The sequence below is a fragment of the Camelus dromedarius genome, chromosome 9 (genome assembly GCF_036321535.1).
Source record: "Camelus dromedarius isolate mCamDro1 chromosome 9, mCamDro1.pat, whole genome shotgun sequence".
Classification (NCBI taxonomy): Eukaryota; Metazoa; Chordata; class Mammalia; order Artiodactyla; family Camelidae; genus Camelus; species Camelus dromedarius.
This window is the reverse complement of record NC_087444.1, coordinates 24,082,403-24,109,567: the sequence shown is the minus strand read 5'-3', so window position 1 is coordinate 24,109,567 and position 27,165 is coordinate 24,082,403. Positions and strand designations below refer to the sequence as shown.

General features: G+C 46.5%; 1 protein-coding gene across 1 annotated transcript in view; it reads right to left on the bottom strand.

The window, feature by feature from the left end:
• Nucleotides 1–23,885, bottom strand: part of COTL1 (coactosin like F-actin binding protein 1) — a 41,642-nt gene extending 17,757 nt beyond the window's left edge. Inside the window, exons 1-2 of the mRNA XM_010980511.3 lie at nucleotides 23,661–23,885; nucleotides 23,317–23,399 (exon numbers count right to left, since the gene is read on the bottom strand). Coding sequence (XP_010978813.1) covers nucleotides 23,317–23,399; nucleotides 23,661–23,737 — 160 coding nt within the window. The 5' untranslated portion in view covers nucleotides 23,738–23,885. The remainder of the gene's footprint in view (nucleotides 1–23,316; nucleotides 23,400–23,660) is intronic.
• Between the last annotated feature and the right edge of the window lie 3,280 nt (nucleotides 23,886–27,165).

Sequence of the window (27,165 nt, the reverse complement as noted above, 5' to 3'; positions counted from 1 at the left end):
TCCCCCCCAAGCAGTCCCTCTTCACCCCTGCTCCCTCCAGCCCTAAGCAACCACTAATCTGCCTTCTGTCTGGATTTGCCTGTTCCGGACATTTCTCACAGACGGAATCCTACACTATATGGTCTTTTGTGTCTGGTTTCTTGCACTCAGCATATTTTCAAGGTCCATCCACATTGTAGCATGATCAGTACTTCATTCCTTTTAGGGTTGAATAATATTCCATTGTATGGATAGACCACATTCTGTTCTGTTCATCCATTTAACCACTGATGGATAGTTGGGATTTTTCCAAATTGAGGTGATTTTACACCTCCCTCATTTGTCAACTATGAAGGTTAAGTAGGACGCTTTGAAATCCGCCTGGACTGAAATGATAGAACCTTCTCCCTGGAGCCTGAGCCACAGGGCGGAGCTGCAGGTGGGGAGTGCACACAGGAAATGTGCCTGGTAGGGCTGAGGAAGTGAAATTCACGCAGCCATGCATGGCTGGTGCAGACAGAGAGTGTGGGGGAGAAGCCTTTTTGTTCCCTAGCATTTCCCGGCACTCGTGGCTGTGTTTGGGAAGCCAGCGCACTGTTTTGAGTAGTGTTGTTGGAGGAACAGGAGAACCAGCTCCAAAGTGTTTAATTAAATTGCAGCCTTGACCCGAGCGGGAGGCGGGCCACACATCAGATGCCTCCCAACTTGCTAATGTGAGACAATACAAGGGAAAGAACCCCTGGTCTGTTTCCACGGCAACCACTCTATTTCCCTTTTCCTCATTGGTCAGCCTGGATGTTTGGGTTCCCATGACCACACTTGGATCCCAACTGCCCCATCACTGGCCAGAGCCTCCATGTGGGAAAGTTACAAACCATGCGTTTCAAGTACCAGCCCAGGACCTGGTAAAGACAACGCACCATAAGTCTCTCCTCCACCCTCAAGGATGCGGGCAACTTGGCTTTTAAGACCTTCCAGAACTGCATTTAAATTATCCAGCCAGGAAGATTGCTGACGTTTTTGAAAATCCACAAGTCATGTTATGGTTACAAATGTTTGCCACTCAGGATTTGGCAAGACATCAAAAAGTCAGCTGAAGGTCTGAGATGAAAAACGTATTCGTCTCAGTAACATTTTCACAGCTGCCCACACAGACCTCTCTACCGCTCATCCTGAAGCAGGTTCTAAACTCATTTGACCTCCAACTGCTCAGTGCAGGAGGAAGTTCTAGTTGAATCGCTGGTTGAGGCTAATTTCCCTCCTCTGAACAAACGAGGCAGATGGAATGCAGAGGTCCACGGGGTGTATCACCTGAAAGGCAGAGCTAAACTCCATCATATGCGTGTATATGAGTATGTGGGGGTGACTTGTACTGCAGGTGCATGTGTGTGCATGTTCTTGCATGTGTGTGGATGTACGTGTGGGGGCACACACACTACGGTGGCAAAACTGGCCAGAAGAAGGTTAGTACTTGAGGTTACTGTCACCCTCGTGGTGCCACTTGGTCCCCAACGGGCCAGTGAAAGGAGCCGGGCCCAGAACTCACACCAGGGGACAGAAACCCTGAGCTCCCTCTGTGAGAGCCCTCAGCACAGCTACCTACACCTGCTGCTCCCTTTACAGTTCACCCTGACACCCCCGTCTACAGCGTCCAGGTGGAGTCCAAGTCCTGGAATCCCTGAGATACTCATCACCACTTTGTACCAGCTCTGTGGCAAGACCAAATTCCCAGATGTCGCTAAGCCTCAGTTTCCTCATTAGCAAAACGGGTCAAATACCTACCTCATAAGGAGGCTGTGAGAATTAAACGGGGGAAAAAATTGACATGTAAGGCTTGGCTGATGGGGATGGTTACTGTTCTCCTCTCCCAGCCATGTGGTGAAACGACCCTCAGAGGTCTTTCCTGCCAGCCTCTCTGCTGCCTTCCTGTACCCTCCAAACCATGCTCACCCCCGGGGGTCTCAAAGTAGGGGCGCTCCTAGGTGCACACAGTCATGTAGTTGCTGGTCCCATGAGTATTTCTTGAGGACCTATTCTGTGTTAAGCCCAGGGCTAAGCACTGGGGTGGGCACAGAGAAGACCAGCGAGGGCCCTGAAGACAATAGGCTGTTCACTGAGCACTTCCTACGTGCTAGGCGCCATTCTAAGAACTTACAATCTGCCCATTTGCTCAGCCTGACCTCTGTGTCAGGTCAGCACGGCTCACAATCCCATTTTACAGATGGAGAAACTGAGGCTCAGAGAGGTGAAGTGATCTGGAGCCAGACATCTGGTTCCCTGCCCAATGGAAACTGGTTATGTCTATAGCAGCAGTTGTCAAAGTATGGTCCTTGGACCAGCAGCAACAGTATTGCCCAGGAACTCACTGAATTGTGAATTCAGAAACTCTGGAAAATGGGGTGTGGGAAGTCAGTCTGAATGAGCCTCGGGCGGGGGCGGGAGGGGTTGGGGGGGATTCTGATGCCTCCAAAACCCAAGAACCACTAACCTAGCGGAAGCGGTGAGAAGAGGTGAGGATGGGGCTTTCAGCTCAGAGGACCTGCTCCCTAGCAGCCAGGAAAGTGGGCGAGACAAAAGGTCTTGTGGGCTAAAGTGCCCAGAGTTCAGCCCCACCCCCAGTTCCCCATCCCCACCGTTTTATTTTAAGGAAGTGATCGCCTAAAGGAGCTTCCGGTATGGTCTGTTTCCTCAACATTGAAATTTACAGAATTTGAAGCATCTAAGTGTGGTTCCTAAGCATCTCACCGCCAAAGACCATCGGGATTGTCCCCCCAGAGACTCTCTCTCCCCCAGTCCCACAGAGGAGAGCTGTGTTTAGAAAAAGAGCTGCTGGATAACAGGGAGTTTTTCTGTTCCCTCAATTGACATAAGCCATCATTAACAAGGAGTCCCAAATGCATCACAAAACCACAGAGCCCCCTCTCGGGGAAGCCATCAACCAATGACAGAGGTTAGGAACCCCATCTCCGAGGATGGTCAACACCACTGCTCACTCCTTCTGGCCCCCGCTATGGGCTCAGTGTTGAGGCTGACTACACGTTAGGTGCTAGGTGCTCCCAGTTCAGGGCTGTGGACACCCTCCCCTTCCCACCCAATGAGAGTCCTGTTCATGAAAAGTTGGTCCTCATAGGGAGTTAATATAAGTCCACTCTCAAAAGAACTTGGCCCTTCGGTTGGTCTGTGAAGCCTCATCACAGACCAATGACTGATTATCAGTGTCTAACAGCTCCTGGACCCACCAATCCCACAGCCTTAAGGATCCACCTGGACCCAGAGACACCACATGGCTCAAAGTCCTGTTCTTCTCTTCAAGGCTCCTCGCCTTTATCTACTTAGGAAGTTAATTTGCAGTGTAAAGTCATTGCATGTAAAGTTCTCAGCTAGCGCTCAAAAATGCCGGCTCTGTTCACCAGGTGTCTTCTCCTCTGCAGCCCCTTCCTCCCCAGGCCCTCCTCTATCCCCTCCTCATCCTTGCATTTCCTCTCTTGCTCCTATCCACTGCTTTTACCACCCCTCTCTTCCCTCCTCCAGCTCTCTGTCTAGGGCTGGAAAGGAGAGAGCAACTTAGGAAAACAGAGAGAGGTAAGGAGGGAGAGTAGGGGAGTGGATGTGGAGGAAGAAACAGAATGACACAAAGACTGGGAGATGACCCAAGGGCAAGAGAATAGGGATGAAGAAGAAAGGGGGAATCAGATTCCTGTGGAATCACCAAGGCCACCAAGATGAGCTGCTCTAATAATAATTTTCCCAAAAACTAGGAACAGCACATAATCCCTACCAAATTCTCAAGGACTTCCTGCTCTCCTCCACCCCTCCCACCCAGACTTGAAGTCTCCTGAGGCTCAGAATCACCAAGGGGCAGATTCTGACTAGTCCCTTTCAGTATTCTCACCACAGTGACCCCGACACAGGATCCACACTGATCGAGGACCCTTGCCTTTGCCCCCTAAAAGACCCTGGTCTTCCCCTCTGCCCTTTCCCAAAGCTGGCACTGGATGGAGGACAAAACCCAGAGGAGACTGAGGATCTGTCATGGGCCAAGCAGTGTGAGGCTTTCTCACACTTTTGCAAATGGTTTGAACAATTTTTTTCATTACACACAGAACACATACTGTGTGTAGAATAATTAGAAGTGCAAACAAGCAAAATATAAGAGGGCGGGCGTCCATCACCTAAATAAACCTAAGTAAACTCCCTAATAACACTTAAGTAAACCTTTGGTTGCATGTCCTTTTTTTTCTTAATTTTATTTTTCATAGAAGTATAGATGATTTACAATGTTAGATTCAGGTGTACTGCAAAGCAATTCAGTTGTATATATACATACTGATATATCTTTTTTCAAGAACCTTTTCCATTATAGCTTATTACAGGAAATTGAATATAGTTCCCTGTGTTCTACAGGAGGTCTGGGTACCTGTCTTTTTGATCTTTTAGCTGAGATCTGTCCAGATCTTAACATTTTCCCAGCACCAACCACAGTGCCAGGCACACAGGAGGTGCCCAATACATATCTGCTGACCAACAGAGAGAAAAAAAAGAGAGAGAAGTAATCATTTTATAATTTCCACCCAACACTGAACTTCAGAGCAAGACAAAAGAAACGAGGAAGGAGACAGCAGGAAATTGCCCCAGAGCACAACAGGGCAGGATTGCAGCTCGCCTGCAGCTGACCTTACCTTATATAGACACCCTGAGAAGTTAAGCAAACAAGGTTCAGTAAGGAAGAAAACAACCCACACACCAAAAAGCTGAGCTGTCAGCCTCCACCAAGTGAGCTCCCAGGAGGGGGCATGAAAGGAAATGGGAAAGAATTCAAACATCCTGTCGCTTGGGCATGGGGACAGCAGGACAGTAGTCACAGCCTCACTCACTTCCAGTGGGCTGCGGATGGGGGAGCCCAGGCAACAACAGATGAGGACCAGGGAAGCGGAAAATGTCCGCTCTCTCAGACACAGAGGATGAGGGCTTGTGGGGGCCAGAGGTGACTGAGGTCTGAGGCTTAAAGGAGCCAGTCCTTCCCTTGAAGGGAGGGCTATCATTGTTGAAAGGCCCCATGTCACTCTCTCCCTCTTCTTCAAAGTGACTTTTCTTGTTTGTTCTGATTAGTGAAACAAAAAAATCTTCCTGTCCCACTCAAAAATTTACACAAAATATTTAAAAGTATAAAAAATAATGAGAACTTTGGGGAGGAGGAATAAATTAGGAGTTTGTAATTAACAGACACACACTACTATATATAAAATAGATAAACAACAAGAACCTACTGTATAGCACAGGGAACTATATCCAATGGCAATATCTCGTAATAACCTGCAATGGAAAAGAATCTGAAAAAGAATACATATATATGTATGTATAAATGAATCATTTTGCTGTACATCTGAAACTAACACAATTGCAACTATACTTCAATTTAAAAAAATAAATGTGTAAGTGAGGGGAGGGCATAGCTCAGTGCTAGAGCGTGTGCTTAGCATGCATGAGGTCCTGGGTTCAATCCCCAGTCCCTCCATTAAAATAAATAAATAAATAAATAAATAAATAAATAAATAAATAAATAAATACATACATACATACATACATACATACATACATACATACATACATACATAAATACATAAACTTAATTAGCTTCCTCCCAGAAAAAAAAAATAAAAATAAATAAATGAATAAATAAAGAAAACTCATTATCCTAGGAATAAAACCAGCAGACATTCTTTATTCCTTGTAACGGAAGAAGAGAGATTTTATATCCTTATGTCATCTACAGCCCATGTGTACACATGGATATGAACCGAGTCACTGTATGTGAGATCACACTGTCTATCCAGACTACTTCTTTGTCCCACCACTTCCTCAAAGCAGGAGACTTCCCAGATGACTCCTTCCTCACTGAATTTTCATAAACACAGAATGACCCAGCTTCCCTAGTCTGACAGAGAACAAGAGAAAATGGAGTGCAGGATACCCTGAGGTAAAGAAAGATGATTACTTCAGGGAATGGGCTGATCTGGAGACCCAGATTATCAATATAGTGAAAGTTTTCCCCCAGTGACAAAGCACCAGATCCTTTCTTTTAACGATTACTTTTACTTCCTTAAATGGAAGTCAGTGTGTTATACCAGACTCCACCTTCTGACTTAGAGAAGAATGGTTACAACCAGTTCCTAGAGGTTCTGAGGCCATCACTGCAGCATCGACAGTGAGACACTCTGGGGACACTGAAGTATTCTGATTACCTGAGCCCTAGATGCCCTTGGTGTACACTGCTTGGCATTCTAGTATCCACTTTTTATAACTTTGCTCTTTCTTCCAATGCTGTTGGTTAATTATTTGACAAACATTTGTTGCAATTCGTGAATTTGCTGAATAAGACACAATCTCAACCCTCAAAAAATACACAATCTAGCAGGGCAAAAAAAACAAAACCAAACACCAGTGTGTGAATACAATGAAGTTGGTACCATAGCCATGAGGTATCACAATACATATGGGAACATGAAAGAAAGAAATGAACTCTGCCTGGGGGGTGGTGATTAGGGCAGGCTTCACAGAGGAGGTGATGTTTGATCTGGGTCTTGAAGGATGATCTAGAGTTCATCCAGCTAACAGGGTAACAAGGAAGGCGGGGGCCTACAGTTAATAACTTGAGGGATAGATTCTGACAGAACTCTACAGACAAAAGCATCAGCTTCTACAGGCAAATTTAAAATGCTTTCCTCTACCAGGCCCTCTCTATTTCTGACTTGCCACAGGCTAGAGGGGCATACAATTAGCTTATTATTACTCTGTGTAAAACAAGAGTTTAAAGGCTCAGAATGACATCCCTCAAGGCTCCGACAGCCTGCTCATCCCTGCACCAGGAGGACAGGAACCTTTCTCCCTATGACGTCTCAAGCGCCCAGAACGATGCCTGACACACTGTTCACGCTCAATAAATCTTTCTTGAATAAATGAGGAACCTGACTGACACATTGTAACTGACTATACTTCAATTAAAAAAAAAAAAAAAAAAAAGAGGAGCCTGAGCCCATCTCTAGCTGCTTAGAAGCATTTCAGTGCCTCATCCTCAGTTGTGTCACTTCAGTGGGGGCTGCTATTTATTTAAGAATAAAACCAATTCTCTCCCCAGATTTTAAAGGTGTGGTTTCTACCTCCAGAGAGTAAAATGAATAGACCAGCAGAAATAATCAGATAGGAACAGACAGATAGCAATTGACTGGCCTGGACAAATTTGTCCTTTAAATAAAAGTGCATGGACCATAAACAAAATGAAAGACAACCTATGGACTAGGAGAAAATATTTGCAAACAATGCTACTAACAAGGGATTAATTTCCAAAATATACAAACAGTTCATGTAACTGAATATCAAAAAAACAAATAACCCAATCATAAAATGGTCAGAAGACTTACATAGACATTTTTCCAAAAAGGACACCCAGATGGCCAACAGGCACATGAAAAGATGCTCAATATTGCTAATTGTTAGAAAAATGAAAATCAAAACCACAATGAAGTATCACCTCACACCAGTCAGAGTGGCCATCATGCAAAAGTCTACAAATAATAAATGCTGGAGAGGGTGTGGAGAAAAGGGAACCCTTCTACACTGTTGGTAGGAATGTAATTTGGCACAGCCACTGTGGAGAACAGTATGGAAGTTCCTTTAAAAACTAGAAATAGACTTACCATATGATCCAGCAATCCCACTCCTGGGCATATATCTGGAGAAAACTCTAATTGGAAAAGATACATGCACCCCAATGTTCATAGCAGCACTATATACAATAGCCAAGACATGGAAGCAACCTAAATGTCCATCAACAGATGAATGGATAAAGGAGATGTGGTATATTTATACAGTGGGATATTAATCCGCCATGAAAAAGAATGAAATAATGCTATTTGCAGCAACATGGGTGGACCTAGAGATGATCATATTAAGTGGAGTAAGTGAGACAAAGACAAATATCATATAATATCACTTATTTGTGGAATCTCAAAAAAAGAGATACAAACGAAATTATTTACAAAAGAGAAATAGACTCACAGAAGTAGAAAACAAACTTACGGTTACCAAAGGGGAAAGGGAGTGGGCTGGGAAGGATAAATTAGGAGTTTGGGATTAACATATACATACTACTATATATAAAATAAACAACAAGGACCTACTGTATAGCACAAGGAACTATATTTAATATCTTATAATAACCTATAATGGAAAAGAATCTGAAAAAGTATGTATATATAGCTGAATCACTTTGCCATATATCTGAAACCAACACAACATTGTAAATTAACTATACTTCAGTTTTTAAAGAATGGTTAAAAAAAAAAAGTGCATAGTTAGGGAAGCCCAACAACATAATATTGCCAGGATTAGCAATGCCTGCATGACCTGGGGGGTCTCTCCCTCCCATGCTCACATCACCAAGCACAGTGTCCCAGAGAAGCAAAGCAAACTCTAGCCCTCAACAACCTAAGAGAGCAAGGAGACCCGGGTTTGAGTCCGAGCTCTGCCTCTTTCCATCGTATGACCAGGGCCCAGCGGCATCCCGCCTTGGATCCCCAGTGCTCTGGGCTAAGGCAGGAGGTGGCTTCTCTGTGCCTGCCTCAGAGCCCTGGGGTGGCGGGGACAGACACCCATGTGGTTTTCATCCCCATGGCTGTTGACACCCGCTGCCCTCGAGTTCACCCACAAATTTACAGCCAACTCGTGCCACTCTTTTATTGATTCATTTACTTAACCCACATGAATATCTGAGACAGACTGTCCACTTTCCTTTAAGTACCCATTTCTTATGCAAGGGCTGCAGGCAAAGAATCATCTCCTAAACACCAGCTCTGTACGGGCCCTGGATTGGAAGGTGAAAACCAAGCTGTGGGTCTGGGGGGTCCGATGCCAGGTCTGGCTATAAATTCTCATCAGAATTGTGGATAAAGGCTCAGAACTGGGCCTGGCACAGAGCCAGTGGCACGAAAGACACCGGACAGTGATGCTGACAAGGACATAGATAATTAGGACAGAGCACACAGAGGTGGCAGGAAAGGAGAACTTGCAAAATCAAGTCCACACTGGAGCATGCGGGTGGGGCTGAGTGCGTCTGGGCCCTGGGGCTTGGACCATCACCCCAGAGAAAGGCAGGTCTGTACTGGAGAGAAAAGTGGCAGAGCCAAAAATGCTGACCTGCGAATTAACCACAGAAAGGCATATGGCAAAATTCTAGGAGGTCGTGGGACAAAGGTCGTGGGAATAAAATGCATGCTGTTCAAGCAAAATCAGAGTCCTCACCACGGACCCCACAATCCTGCACAGGCGGGGCCACCACCTGGCTCAGTTTCTGCCCTCTCTCTCATCCCTTTTGTTCTTTAGGATATCATTTATGTACTGTAGAATTCACCCCTTGTAAGTGTACAATTGACTAGATTTTAGTACATCCACAAGGTTGTACAACTATCACCACTGTCTATTTTAGAATATGTTCATCACCCCAAAAAGAGACCCCGGGCGCATGAACAGTCACTCCTCATTGCCCAGTCCCTACTCCTGGCGACAACAAATCTGCTGTCTATCTCCATGGATCTTCTCATTCTGGAAACCTGAAATACATGGAACTGCACAATATGTGGCCTTTCACGACTGGCTCCTTTCCCTCAGCATCATGTTTTCAAGGTTCATCCCTGTTTTAGCGCATGTCAGTGTATCATTCCTTTTTATGGCTGAATGATATTCCACTGATGGGCAGACCACGTTTTGCCTAATCCACTCATCAACTGATGGACATCTGGGTGGTTTCCACTTTTCAGCTATTATTGTGAATAATGCTGCTGTGAACATTCATGTACCAGTATTTGTGGGTTTTCCTTTCTCTTGGGTAGATATTAAGGCATAGGGTCGCTAGGCTTAACCTTTCAGGAACTGCCAAACCGTTTCCCACAGTGGCTGCACAGATTTCCTCTCCCACCAGCCCGGCCTGAGGGTACTGACTCTCCACATCCTCCCCACACCTGATATTATAACCTCCTAGTGGGTGTGAAGTGCTAGCTCATTGTGGTTTGATCTGCCTTTCCCTAATGACTAATGATGTTGAGCATCTGTTCATGTGTTTATTGACCATTTGTATGTCTTCTTTTTTTCATTCAAATCCCTTGCCCACTTTTAGTTGTCCTGTTACTGTTGAGTTGTAAGAGTTCTTTACATGCTCTGGAAGCCAGACCATCGCCAAGTATATGGTTTGAGGACCTCCCTTTTAGCTGGCCCACTCCTCACCCAGACACCCACGTGCCCAACTGCTATTCATCCAGGTCTGGCCTCAGTGTCACCTCCTCTTTAAGACTCACCTGACCCACCTGGCTAACAATGGCCTCCCTCCAGTCCGTCTCTGGCCCATTGCTTCATTTTATTTTCTTGGCCTTCATCTATTCTGAAAGGATCTGAACTGCTAGCTTACCTTTTATCTGTCTCTGCACTCCCAATGGAAAGTCAGCTCTGTGATCTAGATCATTCGACCTTCCCAGGATCCAGAGTGCCTGGCACATAGTAGGTCCTCGATTTCTAGTTGTTGGATGAATGAGTAATTACAAAGCACCAAAGAAGAGAATAAGTGACTTTCACCAACTCGGAGACACAGCAGTAGGTTTTGCCAAATCAAGAACAGAGCGGGGGAGGGGAGGGATAAATTAGAAATTTGGGGTTAAAAGACACACATTACTATAAATAAAATAGGTAAACAATGAGGACCTCCTGTATAGCACAGTAAACTATATTCAACTTCTTGTAATAAGCTATAGTGGAAAAGTATCTGGAAATACATATACATGTATGTATATGTATAACTGAATCACTTTGCTGTACACCTGAAACTAACATTGTAAATCAACTATATATACTTCAATTTAAAAAAAAAATGTTTTTAGTTTACATGTTGCAAAAAAAAGAACAGAGTAAGTGGCATCCCAGTCCAGGCTGCCAGAGCTCGCCAGAGTGAACACAGGCCTCCACTGGACAGGAGCGGTCGGGGGGAACACAGGGGTGGCACAAAGCCTGGCTCTTCTCACCCCTCCCCAGAAGCCCCAGCGTGACCCAGAGGGGCCCCTGGCCCGCCCGTTCCTTTATTTGCGAACCACGGACAGTATACTCCATTCTAGAGGCAGGGTAGATGGGAGCCAAAAGAGGGAGGAAAACTACTTCCGGGTCAGACCAGACAACCTCCAACCTCCGAGGGACATCCTTTCAGTCAAAAGCATCGGAGTCAGAATTCTTCCCCGGAAAGAATGGAGGCGTTTGAATTAAGGAGGGTTGCTCCCCAGAGACCATCGCAGGTTTTCCACTTCAACCAAGGCAGAAAAAGTACCTCTGAGCTGCCCATTCCCACGGAAGTGCCACTAGCAGGCGGCATGGGCCTCAGGTCTGCCCCTGAGCATCCAAGAAAAGAGCTTGCGGCAACGTATTAAGAGCGTAGATCCTAAGAGCTCTCACCACAAGGAGAATTTTTTTTCCTTTTCTTTTTATTGTATCGATATCAGATGATAGATGTTCACTAAACCTACTACGGTCATTGTTTCACCATATATAAACCAAAATATTGTGCTGCACACCTTAAACTTAGACAGTGATGTATGTCAATTATTTCTCAATAAAACTGGGGGAGAAAAAGAGGAAAGAAGAAAAGAAAAGAGCTCGCCTGTGGTCCTCCCTCCTTGTTTCAAAAGAATTTCAGTTGCAAGTATTGGGCAGCAGCAGGGTGTCAAGAGTGGTGGCCAAGAGTGCAGGCACTGGGTAAGGAGCACAGCTCAGCCCCTGCACAACTGTGGGCCGGTGCCTTTGTGGCTCTGAGCCTCGGTTTTCCTGCCTGTGAAATAGGAATGACAACTGGGCCACCACATTCAGTCACAGTGTCAATGAAATGAAATCAGAACTAGACGACTCTGGCTGGCAAAACAATGGCTCCCAAAGAGGTCCGCATCCGAATCTCCAGACCCCGTGACTATGTGATTCAACATGACAGAAGTGACTTTGCCCATGTGATTAAATTAAGGGTCTCAGCTTGGGGAGATTATCCCGGATGATCTGGGTGGGCCCAGTGTCATCACGTGTCCTCAAATGGGAAAGAGAGGAGGGCAGAGAGATGGCAGCATGAGGACTCAACCAGCCACTGCCACCTTGAAGCTGGAGGAAGGGGCCACGAGCCAAGGGATGCAGGCACCTCTAAAAGATGAGAAAGGCAAGAAAATGGATCCTCCTTTCAAGCCTCCAGAAGGAACACAGCCCTCCCCACACCTTGATTTTAGCCCAGGGAGGTTATTTTGAACTTCTGCCCTCCAGAACTATTGGATGACACAACTGTATTAATTTAAGTGACTGAGTTTGTGATAATTTGTTACAGCAGCCACAGGAAGCTCATGCAATGACCTCAGCACAATTCCGGGCACAATAAAGGTAGAGTGTTTACTGATATTTTTTTAAGTTTTATTATTACTTACTATTTGCATGAAAGCTGACACAAATACACAGAAGATAAAATAAGAAAAAGTGCATGAGAGAAAAAGAGCTGAATGACTGTAAACTAAGTCCAGAACTAAAACAGGATACAAGGCATGTTAATTTCAAGTGCACTAATGAAATAATACAGAAAATGTGTAGGTAACAGCCCTGCCATCACATGCTGGCCTCTGGGCACCTGCCCCTGCTGAGGCCACTGAGCAGAATCTGAAAATCAAGTCAAATCAGTGAGGAGTGCAGCCATGCAGGGGCTCCAGGGCAGGGACCTGGGCCAGAAGCCACTGGAGGCAGGGGCATCAGGCAAGGGGCCTCGGCGCTTGCAGACCATTCATAAGGGTCACTGGGCTGTTACGCTGGCAGAGGGGACAGCAGACCTTCCGGGGTGAGCTCAGCTCTCAGGTATCTCGGGGGCCTGTTCATTCATCATTTCTACATACATCAGGGGAGAATGCCAGATGCTGTTCTAGTTGCTGACAGTAGAGCAAGAAAACCTAACAGACCAGGATGCTGCCCCTAGGATCTCAGATTCCAGCGGGAGAGTCAGACAACTGTTACATGAACACTTGTGTGGATGTCACTTGGGGAGCTGGTAAGTGCTACAGCACATGACTTGGGCCCACACAAGGAAGTGACGCATCCACTGGGGAAAAGAGATTGGGACCAGCTACCCGAGAAGGGTGGAGGTGCTCCACTGAGGACATCACCACCGGAGAGACAATGTGCCTCTTTCCAGGATCTCACGGTGGAATTGAAGACATAGACACACACGTAACCTCCGCACAATGTAGGGAGCATCACAAAAGCAAGGAGGGCATCTGAGTGGAGGGGATTTTTGCACTGGGCCTTGACAGATGTATAGGAGTCCTCCAGGAAAGCAAAATGGACAAGGACAGGGCCAAAAGAGGGAATACTGTGCACTGGTCACAAGGAAGGAGGAGGGCAGGGCAGCACAGTGCAGGGGAAAGGCTGGGAGTCTCAGATACAGATCTGGGTTCAAAGTCCAGTTTTTCTACTTACTGTGCCATCTCAAGCAAGTAACTTTCAAAAAAAAATTTTTAATTGAGTGGAAAATTCTTTAAGTTCTATAGCGCTTTACAATTTTCAACAGTTTCAAATGCATGATTTCATATAATCCCATAATAACCCCCTTTTTTCCCCTATATTGCCCCTCCCATTTCCCTCTCCCCACTGGTAACCACTAGTATGATTTCTGTATCTGTGAGTCTATCAAGCAAGTGACTTCTGATACTCCAAGGAAACTATCATATTCCTCATCAGTAAAATGGGGATGACTCCTACTTTGGTGCCATTGTACTCGTTACACATATACCCCTTATGGATAATAAAAACTAGATGAGTTAATACATGCAAAGCACCCACAGCGCCTGGAATTTAGTACCAGTGAGGTCAGAATCATGTTTGGGGGATGTGCGTTGGTGGGGTTAGCTGGTAAGCATCCCATTCTGAAGGGCAGCTCATGTCATCTCTAAGCATTTGGACCTTATGGGCAAAAGCTATGAAAGGTGTAGGGGAGAGAAAGTGATATCAGCTGACGTGCAGTGGAGAAGGCACCCCACCCCTACCCGACCCCGCCCCAGCCTGGACTGCGAGTTCACCAGTGTCGGGAAAGGGCCAACTCAGCACACTGCAAAGGGCTTGGATACAGTTGGTGCTCAATGAATGTCCTGGAGAAGGAAAACCAGGGCCAAGGGTGGAGCCCAGGAAACTCCCACACTTATTAGAGGGGAGGGAAGAAGGAGAACCAGCAGAAGGAAATGAGAACAAGAGATGAGAGACATAAAAGGGGAACTCAGTGAGCTCTGCTGTGCAGCAGCAGAGGGAAGGGAAAACTATCTTCTCAGTAAGCAGCAGTCACTGACAAATGCTAGAGGGAGGGGACGTGCAATGAAGACAAAGAAACGGTCACTGCATTTGGCCACCAGAAGGTTACTAAGGACCTAGGCGTGGGGCGCCATGCTCCGGTTATGGGAGGACACCAGGATGTAATGAGGTGAAGAAAGGATTGGGGATGAGGACATGGATATAACATCTATACAGTCCACAAGCAATGCTTTCAAAAACTCTGCATTACCTCCTCGAGATTTTCGAGAAGCAAAAACTCAGTTCAACTCAACAAATTAAATACTTCTTCTAAACAAGAGACACCCAAGAAAATGGACATCTAGCAACCATCTCCATAGCCACAAACTCAAAAGCAAGCACAAATAACCCCCAAAAGAGCTGTCACCAAGCCCACACATCTTATGAAACAAAGAAGGTATATAGTACCTCAGGCCCTCCCAGCCACAGATGTGTGAACAAAGAAGGCAGTGGGAGACTGAATTTTGCAAAAAACTGTGGAGGCAATGGCTCAATGGCCCCTCAGGTGCCACTTAAGAATCATCACCCAACATTGTTTCTGGAGCAACAGAAAAGATCTTTCAATCAATGTTTGTTGAACACATGACTGACAGACTGTTCAGCACTTTGCAATGTCCAGATCACTGTCACCAACTGAAAGCTTCCTTTTGACCTCATATTCCCTTAGCCTCACTGGACAATTTCTCTCCTTCCCTTTTCACTCAAATTTCTAAATATAAGTGATGCTGAGGGGAGGGGAAGGTGTATGTGCAACTAGTCAGGAAGAAGTCCCAGTGTGGAACAGCAGGATAAATAGACTGCCACTTCTATGTGTGTGGTACAGCTGCACATACAGAAGCCATACACACCAAGCGTTTTTGTCTCTTTTGCATCCCATCCCTTTTTCAGGAATAGCAAAGATTCTCTCCTTGACGAAACCCTAAACAGGCTCTTCTGAGCTCTTTTGCAACTAGGTTTTAACTTCTGGACTTCTGTGTTCATCTCTGCAGAATCCAGTTTTAACAAGGATCCTGCTAAATCAGTTTAGCCAGAGTCCCTCATACTCCATATCTGATTGCCTTCGATATCTCATCGGGCTCCTCCTCTGTCACCATGCCCCAGGTGATGTCTGATCCCTGGCCTGCCTTCAGCAAGAATCCTGTTAGGTCAGTTTAGCCAGAATCCCCCCCTCCCCACTGCCCTTTCCTCGTGGTAACTTCCCATCCACTGATCCTCATATTGCTTCTTGACTATAAATTCCCACTTTTTCTTGTTGTATTCAGAGTGGAGCCTGACCTCTCCCCACTACTGCAAAACCCCTGTAGTGGTCCCTCCACCTGTAACAACAGTCAGCCCCCTGAACAAAGTCCGCCTTTCTCTTCATTAACAAGTGTTAAAATGCATGTTTTTTCTTCAACAGTAAAAACACCCCCTTTTTCCTTACGAACCATCCTACTGCCACACTCAGTCCCCATCCCATGGAGCTGACCCCATCCCAAATGGGCACTGCCCAGGCCTAAGCTAATGCACTTGTCACTTTTCCCGGGAGCAAACAGACCAGAGAAGGGGGCCGTGAGAGAGAAGAATGCATGGTCAAGAAGGGCCACTTGCAATCCCTTTCCTAAACATCTATATGCCAAGTGGTCAGGCAGCCCCCTGTGACATGCGTCCCATTATGGGGGTCTCACTACCTTACATTCCAACTTGAGGCCAATTCTTCAGGCAAACCCAAAATCTATCCCTGCAATTTCTGCTGTTTGGTCTCCTAACACATGGGGTTGGGGTAAGGGTAGGAACACTGAAGAAATCCACACCTTTCACAAGACAGCCCTTCAAACATCTAAAGACAACACTCATGTCCCACGGAAGTGACTCTCCAAGTTACATATGCCCAATTTCCTCAGTCATTTCTCACATGAAATGTGTTGAGTTCCTTACCCAACCTGGATTCTCCTCTCTTAGCCTGCCCCAGCCATCTACCCTGGGGACTACGACCAGGACTTCTAGAGGGAAATGATAAAGAACCCACTCAAGCCAGCTTAAGGAAAAAAAAAACTTAATTGACTCATGAAAGCAAAAAGCCCAAGGAGAGAGCTTCAGGCATGGCTGGATCCAAGAGTTTAAGCCATGTTATTGAGTGTCCACCCTCCATCTTTGGCTCTATTCCTGAGTTCTCAGACAAGTTCTCTCTCCAAATGGTTGATGGGCCCTGCAAGCTCCAAGTCTTCACTGTGCTTGATCCCAGAAAAATGACAAAAGGACACTTTCCCAATAACTGTCCAAAGTCTAAGAGATGGAGCTGATTGGCTTGACTTGAGTCACATGTGCCTAACTTTGAACGAATCAGTTAACAGATGGATGGCTGACTCTGATTGGTTAGGTCTGGGTCATAAGCCCTCCCAGTGGGAAGGAGCAGAGTCAGCCTCGCCAGAATTACATTGGCTGTGCAGGATTTTTATGAAATGAGAGTAAGAGTGAAAGGATGGGATGCTGGACAGACAAAAACATGGAACCCCACAACTCTCTGTGAGTGATGTTTTGAGCTTAACACTCCAGACTCACCAGAGCATCATGGGAATATCATCTGCACCCTGATACACCATCATCCAGCCAATACCACAGAGTATCCACCCCAAGTCAAGCTTTGTGCTGACACTGCCCTCCATGCATGCACCTTTTTTGGTAGCCATACCACACACCAAGTTTATTTCAACCCACCTATTGATGGGCACCACCTTCCAAGTTGCTACATTAACAATAACCACATTTATGAGCACTGACTCTATACCAGGCATTGCCCTGCAAGCTTTATGTGTACCACGTCAAGTTATCCTCACAACAACCCTGTGCCTTAGGTGCAATCATTATCCCCATCTTACAGGAAACAGAGAATCTGGGAGACTTGCCCAAGGTCACACAGTGCAGCAAGGCTACAAGTCAAGGCAAGACATCCTGGCTCCACCATCAATGCTCATAACCAGTCATCTCTAAAATCTGCACCAACAGAAAACTGGATTCATTCCCAGATGCCTAGATTCTTGCTAAAATAAAACTGCTTGCAATGGAGTACTTTAGGGTCCATCAATAAAAGATCTGTTAAACAATGTTACATTTATACAGGAGAACATTTGGAGTCACTTTAAAGGCTGGGTGATGACAATAAAAGATCAGCTCCATGAGGACAGGGACTTTCTCTGCTGATATTTATCCTCAGTGCCTTAAGAGTGCCTATTTATAGCTGCTCATATACATTCAAAGAGAGAGGGAAAAGGGGAGTGAATGAATGAATGAACAAATTTCTGAGTGGTAAAACTATATCTGAACCATATCTGGCTTTTAGTCTCTTCTTTTTGCTTGTTCTTGTCTTCTCAATATTCTACAAAGAATATGTATTACTTGGAAGATGCATAAACAAAACACGATTTAATAGACAGCCCAAGCCGCTGCTCTGATATGTATACGTGATCTGTGAGCCCTTTCTGATGAGATCAGAGAGATCACATGGCCAGTCAGTCTGGCAAACAGCTCCTTTCCCTTGCCAGCTGAGCCCTGGCTCCCCCAACTCCCTGTGGCTCTTGTCAGGGGAACCAGAGACTCCCTAGCACAGCTCAGTACCCATTTCTTCCCGATCATCTCTTCTCCCTCCTACCTTCCTGCTCTCGGACAACATACTCTACAATCACATCAGTTAAATTCCACCAATGAGATGACAATCACAGTGATTAACATTGATGGAGCATTTACTGTGTCCTTGGCACCCTGGACTTACTTACTTAATCCTCCTAATGACCACATTATAGCAAAAGGATGACCTGCTCCAGGTCACGTGACTGGCAACTACTTGAACCCAGGCCATCTGAAGCAGCCCAAACTTTTAACCTCTGTGCTAACCACCCTCTTACCATGTATTGAGCACCTCTTGCATGCAGACCCAGGGCCAAAGGTCTGATGCATGCCCACGTGGGGCCGAATGCCTGCTGCATGCCAGCCTGGGGTCAAGCGCCTCCAGTGGGCAAACCCAGAGTTGAGTGCCTACTGTGTGCTGAGCTGGCATGCTTCAGGTCAGAAAGCACACTGTCATCATAAGCACTATGAGAGTAAAAATGATATAAAAAGTAATAGTAACAACAGCCAATGTGCATCAGGGCGCTGTGCTTTTGTTTTAGACATACTATTTCATTATTTCATTTTTAAGGGCTGATTAATATTTATATATATATATATATATATATATATATATGGACATTTAGGTTGCTTCCATGTCTTGGCTACTATAAATAGTGCTGTTATGAACACTGGGGTGCATTTATCTTTTCCAATTAGAGTTTTCTCCAGATATATGCCCAGGAGTGGGATTGCTGGATTATATAGTTAAGTCTACTTTTAGTTTTTTAAGGAAACGCTATACTGTTCTCCACAGTGGCTTCACCAATTTACATTCCCACCAACAGTATAGGAGGGTCCCCTTTTCTCCACATCCCTTCCAGCACTTATTATTTATAGACTTTTGAATGATGGCCTTCTGCAGTGTGAGGTGATATCTCATTGTAGTTTTTATTTGTAGACATTTAATTTCAATTAACACCCCCAGTCACCATCAGAGGCAGGCAGGCACCAACAGAATTCCCATTTTACAGACCAGAAAACTGTGGCAGAGGAAGAAATATCCTTGCCCAAGGCCACACAGCAAGAGGCAGGGTTGGGATGTGAATCTAGGGTTTTTCTGATTCCAAAGGATCCTGGTTGTTGAAATACAGAAGAGACTGCAGGAGGCTGGTTTGATGGCTGAATCTCAGACTGATACAGGGAAGAGGAATTCCCCCTGGAAGGAACCTCCAAAATCACAGGCCTGATGGCTGGGGGTGTTATACAGGGTCAGGCTGCAGGTGCACAAAGAAGGGCATGGGGGGGTTACTGGGCAGGAGATGTGGGTGGGAACAGACTGACTGGAATGCCAAGCAGACAGCCTGTGCTTAATGCAATGGGTAGAGGGGAGCCATAGAAGGTTAATGAGTGACTTGATTAGAGCTGCACGCTAGGAAGAGTTACTCCAGCAAGGCGGGGTGGAATGGATATGAGACAAGAAAGACCAAGGACTAAGAGACAGTTGCAGTAAAGCAGGGTGGAGGGAGGGGCTATGGACCTGTTTTTGGTTTGCCCCTCTTCTGGAAGCAGCATGGCCTCCCCCTTACCTCTTCCCTTAGGAAACCACTCTCCCCTACTCTGTCTCCTGGTTTGGGTGGGGCTGCCCATTCCCTACTCCAGGGGTGGGCACTGACCCAGGTCTAGCCAGCCAGAAACCCAGTAATTAGTTCAGGATGGGCATATGAACCCAGGCAGCCCAAAGAGAGTCTGCCAGTCTGGGAGATTTCTGCTGAATTCACTGGCAGAGGAATCTCTCTCTCTCCCCATCAGGATGGCTCTGCCTGTGGCCTGGAAGCCAGGGTGGTTAGTGGCTGTGTACATCACCACTTAGGGAGAATGTGCCCTCCTGCCCCCAAGAGGGGTGATACAGGAGGAAGGCAGAGCTGGGAGTCAGAGGAGAGGCGGGAACTGAGCTTGGGCAGTTTCACCTGCAGTACCCCCAAACTTTCCAACCAAGGCAACTATAGACTATTTTTTTTTTTTTTTTTTGCTTAAGCTAACAGCACTGGTCTTCTTTCACTGCACCTGAAAGATCTCCAACCATCCTACGCAGACTGAAGTTTGGGACAAGAAGCAAGAGCAGAGGTGGTGACCTAGTGATTAGTGCAAGAGGAGTGGGGACAGGCGAGCCCAGTGCCAGAAGACCTAGTGCAGGGCACAAACAGCGCCAAATCCCGCCAGCAGAAAGAAACAGGAGAGTGAGGGCCCAGCAACCTTCCAGATCCATGACCTTCAGAAAACAGCTCCTGCAGACAAGGAGAGGCCAGCCTGGGGGCTGAGGAGAGATGACAGGGAGAGGCTGGACAGGAGGATTCCCTTCTGGAAAACCTGGGGGAAGGACAGGAGAAGGAAGACAGTAGCCAGAGGGTGGAGAGAGGGGGAGGAGGTTTTAGAGAGAAGATGCCCAAGGAGGGGCTGTCAGAGAGGAGAGAGAGCCCACGAAGAAACCTTTCACCCTGCCACCCCAGTGCCAATGGAAGAGAGACCAGGTCCTGTTTCCAGGTTTCCAAATCCACTGTGCGTCTTGTTGAGAAGATGTTTGGAAATAGGAAGGCAGTGTCAGAGCGGGAGCATGTCTTCAGAGTTCAGGACCCAAGGGCCTGTCAAGACATCTGGCTGGGAATTAGGGCCACAAAGAGCCTTCCCTGCATCACACAAATGGGCAAAAGTGTCTTTTGTAACCTGCTAACAATCCCCCAAGCCCCAATCAGAACTTGCTGCACCCCTGAAGGAGCCTCCTGGCTTGAAGATGAGAATCTAAACCACTTCCTTAGAGAGAAGAGGCCGAGATCACAGGCCTGGGATCCAGCCTGCCCAGGTTCGAGTCCCAGCTCTGCCACATCCTACCTGTGTGATCTCAGGCAAGTCACTTAACATCTCTGGGCCTTGGCTGCCTCCCCTACGGAAGGGAAACAAGCTCAGTAAGGGAGACAAGGCATTGTCAAGGGCAGTGTCTGGCATAGAGAAAGTTACAAGTCAGCATTCACAATCCTTTGTCACCGGGTGATGAGGACATGGCAGTGGGACACAACAAGCTTTTCTAAGACAAACAAGAGCAGACACGGCAACCACCACTCGCCTATACATTTGTCTAACAGATGGCTGAGGAAGGAAGGCAGACTTCCAGCCAAAGCAGACGGAGCCTTCAGATCCAAAGGCCCATTCACAAGATCAATGAGCAGCAGGGGAAACATTTTTAGTTCACCCACCAGGTCCTCCCCACTGCCGGCCCTGTCATTGGGGGAAGGGTCAGAGGAGAAAACCACAAAGCCCCAGGGAAGGAGGAAGTGTTCTCTGACCAAAGCCTCCCTGCCTGCCCGATGGCCAGGAGCATCTGTTTGGAATCTACTGACAGGATGCTCTTTCTTCCCCGGGTCACCTTCTACTATTCGACCACTATTCCATGGAGAACAATAGCTTGGGGGAAGCAGGGGACTCCAGTCTGGTGGGGGGTGGGGTGATGAACAGCAGTCTGGAGGAAAGAAAGTGCTACTTTACTGTTGAGAGAGGAAGGAAGCTGGCCTTTGAGAAAGCTTCACGCCAACAAGGCAAAAAAAGCTGCTGAACGTCCTAGCTCTGCACCAAACCGCGGGAGAGTCAGGAGTCTACACTTAGTCCACTTGCAAAAGCATCACGGTGGTGGAAGGAGAGAAGTGGTGGAGAGACAGGGCTCCTGAGTCAGGGGCCTGGGTTCCAATCCTGACCCCACCAGCTCTCCACAAGAAGCCCCGAGCACCTCATTAAATACAGGTTGTTATAGTACTTTACACATCTGATATTTTAAACAACCCTATACAAAAGCAATGAGTGAACATCTAGAGGCAGTTCTCAGGGAGATGTTTTAGTTGGGAGAATATTGAAAAGAAAAGAAAAGAAAAGAAAAGAAAAGAAAAGAAAAGAAAAGAAAAGAAAAGAAAAGGAAAGGAAAGGAAAGGAAAGGAAAGGAAAGGAAAGGAAAGGAAAGGAAAGAAAAGAAAAGAAAAGAAAAGAAAAGAAAAGAAACCTTAGTACCACCCAGCCCATAGCAGACACTTCATAAAAAAAAATTTTTTGGAGGTACTGGGCTCTAAACCCAGGACCTCACACATGCTAAGAACGCGCTCTACCTCTGAGCTATACCCACCCCCCATAAATATTCTTTGAATTAGAGTAAATATCACTTGAATAAAGGAAAGGGGCTGTCACACAATCCTTTGCACAAGAGTGTACTTTTTCTTTATTTCACAAACGACTGTGTCGTTTGCCTAGGCACTATCCTGAGCATTTTACACGCACTGACTCACCCATCCTCACAACAGCCCTCTCAGATTACAGGTGAGGAAACCAAGGCCCCCAGAGGTTAAGCTGCCCTAAATCACACCACTAGAAAGTGGTCACACAGGGATTCAAACCCACCTTGCTGACTCTGAGTCCTCACCTTAACCTCCAGGCTCACTGCCTTTGTCTGAATATATCTATTTCCAAGCTGGAGACCAGAGACCAGTATAAATATCATTCGCCAATCTCAGCTTTAAGGGGCCCTACTACCAACTATGCTGAACCTTTTGCTTCTGTCTGTGGGTTGTGATTACACATCCATGCGTTCATTCCCCTTAATGGTTCAACACATCCCAGGGAAGGGCACAAAGTTTGCAAATATTAAGTATTTTGCTTGATGATTTCTTACGTATGTTCGCACCTGTGTAATCAACTTCCAGATCAAAATATGGAACATTTCCAACCCCACCCATCCCCACTCCCAAGTTCCATGTGCCCGCTCCTAGTCAGTGGCTATCTACTGGAAAATGTGACCACTACTCTGACTTTTCACACCACAGATTACCTTTGCCTTTTCTATAATTTCATGTAAATTGAATCATATGTTAAGTACACTTTCATATCTGTAGATTCTATATTCTACGAATAAAAACACATCACCAGCACATGGACAATGATTGTAGGAGAAAGGAAGGTACAGCTGACAGTCTCTTTTTTCGACAATAAACTCCAAGACTGTTATTTTGGCTCACTGATCAATGAAAAGGGAAAGCGGGGAGGGCTGGACACTGGAGTTTGGAATTGAGTGAGCTAACGGTGGAAAACTAATGACTTATAGGGGGCAAAAGAGCTGTCGTGCCTTTAAAGGGTACTGTGGGAGCAAGGAAGCCAGGTGGTCACCTGTGGTTGCTCTAGATGTCCAGAGGGGAGAAGGACCTATGAGGCTTTAATATGCTCAAATCTGGTTCCTCCAGCGCCAGAGGAGCCCAGGGTGGCCACAGGCTCCTACCTTGGCCTTGACAATTTCCCAAAAGACGGAGAATTTCCCCAGAAGGCGCTTCTCCCTACCTGTGCACTGTTGGATGAAGTCCTGATATTCCGCTCCCTGTTCGCCGGGGACGATGGTGGAGCCGTCATATTTAAAAGTCACCCTTTGGATTGGGAGAAGAGAAAAACACACACACACATATCAGCGTTGGTAGCTGCACGGTGCTGAGCTTCCAGCAGGACAATCTAAAAGATGCTCTGGCTAGGGAGAAGCCAGCGCTGACTTTCCACGCTGTCCTGGGTTAAGGCTGCGAAAAGACAGCACGGATGACCCTTAATCCGCCCCGTCTGGAAGACGGCTCAGTGCACCAGGCCCCTCGCGAGCTCGGGGAGTGGGGCTTGGAGAGCAATGGAAAGTTCCTCACCAGATGACGGCTGAGCCGTCGTCGCGCACCAGGTTGTACGCTGTCCGGCAAGCCTCTTTGTCGATCTTGGTGGCCATCACCGCGGGGCTGCAACGAGGATACTCTGCCCGGAGCGACTGAAGATCGCGCTCCGGGCCGGCTGCAGGGATCCGAGCGGAGCGAGGCGGGGAAGCGCCAAGGGCGAGTGGCGGCGGCGGCAGCGGCGGCGGCGGCGGCAGCGGCGGCGGCGGCGGCGGCGGTGGCGGTGCTGGGTCCCGGTCTGCGGATGGCAAGAGCGGCTATGGCTCTGAGCGCACAAGGACCGCGAGCCAGACTCAGGCTGCGCCACCCCGCCCCCCTCCGGCCATTGGCCGCCCAGGACGCAGCCCGCTCCGCCCCCTCTCTCCATTGGTAGTAGAGCCTCGGGGGCGGAGCGTCTTTACTCGCCTGCAGCCAATTCCGGCCCGGGTGAGTTGCGCAACTCTGCAGTAGGGGCTGAAGAAAGGGATTTTTCCTCCTTCCTCCCCCACTCCCTCCCCTTGTCTCCTCCCTACCCGTCAATCCATCTCCTCTCTTCTCCCTCCCCCAACCCTCTCTTCGTCCTTCCACTCCCCCAACTCCTCCCCCCATTTCCTTCTCCCCAAGCCCTCTTTCTCCTTTCCCTCCCTCTTCTCTACTCCCTCTCCCTCCTCCTTATTCCGTACCCACCCCCCACCCCCGCCTCCCCTCCTCGCTCCTCCCGCTTCCCTGACCCCTTGTCCCTCCTACCTATTCCCACCTCCACTCCTTTCCCCTCTTCCTCCTCCTGCCTCCCCTCCTCCTTCTAATCCTCCCGTCCTTCTCCTTCCCTTCCTCTCCCCTCCCCCACCTTGCGTCTCCCTCCTCCATATCCTTCTCCCTCCTCCCTCCGCTCCCAGGCTGCAAGGCTGCTGCGCTCCACAGGGGACCTCACAGGGGACCTCTGAGTGAGTGACTTCATGGATCAAACCAAAGGGGACTTCCCCCACCCCAGTGTGTGGCTCCGTGGTTTCTAGGTGGAGAGGAGTTGGAAAGAATTAAGCATTTTAAATAAGAGGGGATAGAAAGTGGACTGCTTCCAAAACGCTGGTGGGATCACTGTTTACTTTGTGTTCTGGTTATTTGCATTCACATCTTATCTTCCCCTTTGTGTTCCTCTGAGTGCTGGAGCTGACTCATTCTATCTTCTTCCATCCCTCACTGACTCACTCATTCATTCCCTCCTGCAGTCATTCCACAAAGACCAGTAACAGGGTCAATGTAAAAAGGCTGGACCCCAGAGACCCAGCTCTTGAATTGTGTCCAGTTCTGCCTCTAATTGTGGGCCCTTGAACAAGTCCCAAAAACTTTGAGATTACTTTCTCCAATGGAATAGTAATAGTACTGACATTATAAGTTTGTTTTATGGTTTAATGGAACAGATACTTGTAAACAAATATGTTAGACTAGACATTCAACAAAAGGTCATCGTTGTTGGTTATTAGCTAAAATAGATCTAACTAGAAACCCTAAAGGTCAGGGACAATTTCCAATTAATAATAAAATTCACAGTAACAAACAAAAGGAAATCAATCAAGCAAGCAACGGACAGGTAAAGTAGGGGTGGGGGTGGTGGATGGGACCACATTTTCAGGAAAGTAGTAGCTGGTGTGCTATAAATAGAAAGACAAAAACAGAGAAATTCCAGTTTGATGCAGCCCAGCCCAAAGCAGCTCCTAGCTTACACTTAAATAAAGGTAGTGGGACAATTGGCCATTAGAGAGGAAAACAAGGATGGGTCCACCCCTCACACCATAGATCAGGGTGAATTCCGAAAGGATCAAAGATTTGCCTGTAAATAAAGGAAACCACAAAAGTGCCAGAAGACAACATGGGAAGCTTCTTTTTTTATTATTTTTTTATTGAAGTATAGTTGATTTGAAATGTTGTATTAGTTTCAAGTGTACAGCATAGTGATTCAGATATATATATATATGCACATATTCTTTTCCATATTCTTTCTCATTACAGGTTACTACAAGCCATTGAATATAGTTCCCTGGACTATACAGTAGGAAGCTTCCTTTATAAGTCTGAAATGGAAAAGGTCTTTCTAACCATGACTCAAAATCCATATGGATACATTCAAATATATAAAAAGTCTTCTTCAAAGGGGAAAAAAAAAAAGACAAAGCAGTGGAAAGTATTTACAACTCAAATCACAAAGAATTTGTCTTGCTGGCATATGAAGAAGCCAACCTAAAAATAAGAAAAGAAAAATGGGCACAGGATATGACCAGACAGATCAAGAAGCTATATATATATGCATATATATTCTGGTTTTTTAATGTGTCAATGTGACTAGGCCATGGTGCCCAGATATTTGGTCAAACATTATTCTAGATGTTTTCAAAAAGGTACATTTTGGATGAGATTAACATTTAACATTTTTTTGAGTTTTTTTTTTTAATGGAGGTACTAGGGATTGAACTCAGGACTTCATGCATGCTAAGCATGTACTCTGCCACTGAGCTATACCCCCAACCTCCAAGAGGCTCTTAAACGCATGAAAAGACACTCAATCTCAAGCCCCAATAAGAGAAATGCAAACTAGAGCAAGACTGAGATATTAGCAGGTTGGCAAAAAGCAGTTTGACCAGCACGAGGCGTTAAAGACCCAGGCCTTCTCATCCAAGCCGGTGGGAGGGCATGTTGGCACAACCAGCTATGGGAAACCATTGGTTGATATCTAGCAAATTTACAAATCTGTATGATCGCCACCAATCAACTTCCCCTAGACATTGAGAGCACATAGGGCACCTTACATGCCCAGGTCCCACAATCAGAGATTCTGAGGTATGGCTTAGGGGGTGGGATTTTTTAAAAGCCTTCTCAGCCATTCTTATGTGCAGTGGGGGCTGATGGCCACTGCTATAGACACATTCCAGTGTGTGCAAAATATATTCAAGGTCATTGAGCTTTATTTCTAGTAGCGGAAGTCCCCCATTGCTAGGGGGCCAGATGAATAGACAATAATGGGGAGCCTTCTCTCTATGTGCTGATATGGATGGTTCTACAAGACACATCATGAGAGAACAAAGCAAAGTACAGAACAGTATGTTTGAAACACCTTTTGGTGTTGCTACCTTTTGGGTAAAGTGGGGGGAGGGTTTATTGGAGGGGAGGGTATAGCTCAGTGGTAGACTGCCTGCTTAGCATGCATGAGTTCCTGGGTTCAATCCCTAGTACCTCCATTAATAAATAAATGGCCTCATTACTACCCCACCCCACCCCAAAAAAAATAAATAAGAAAAAGTACAAACAAGCAAAAAACCCTAAAAATAAGAAAAAGTTGAAAAAAGAAAAAAAAGAATATTAAATAACAGCAACAAAGTGGCTCCCATCCTGACTATGACTCCTTCCTCAGTTCCTTGGTGGGGCGTGCCTTGAAGGTATTCCACCTTTAACCGCCGTTCACTTAATCGTGGTTGCTTTCGCCCTCTACTGGAGTGAAAATGTAAAGGCTTGG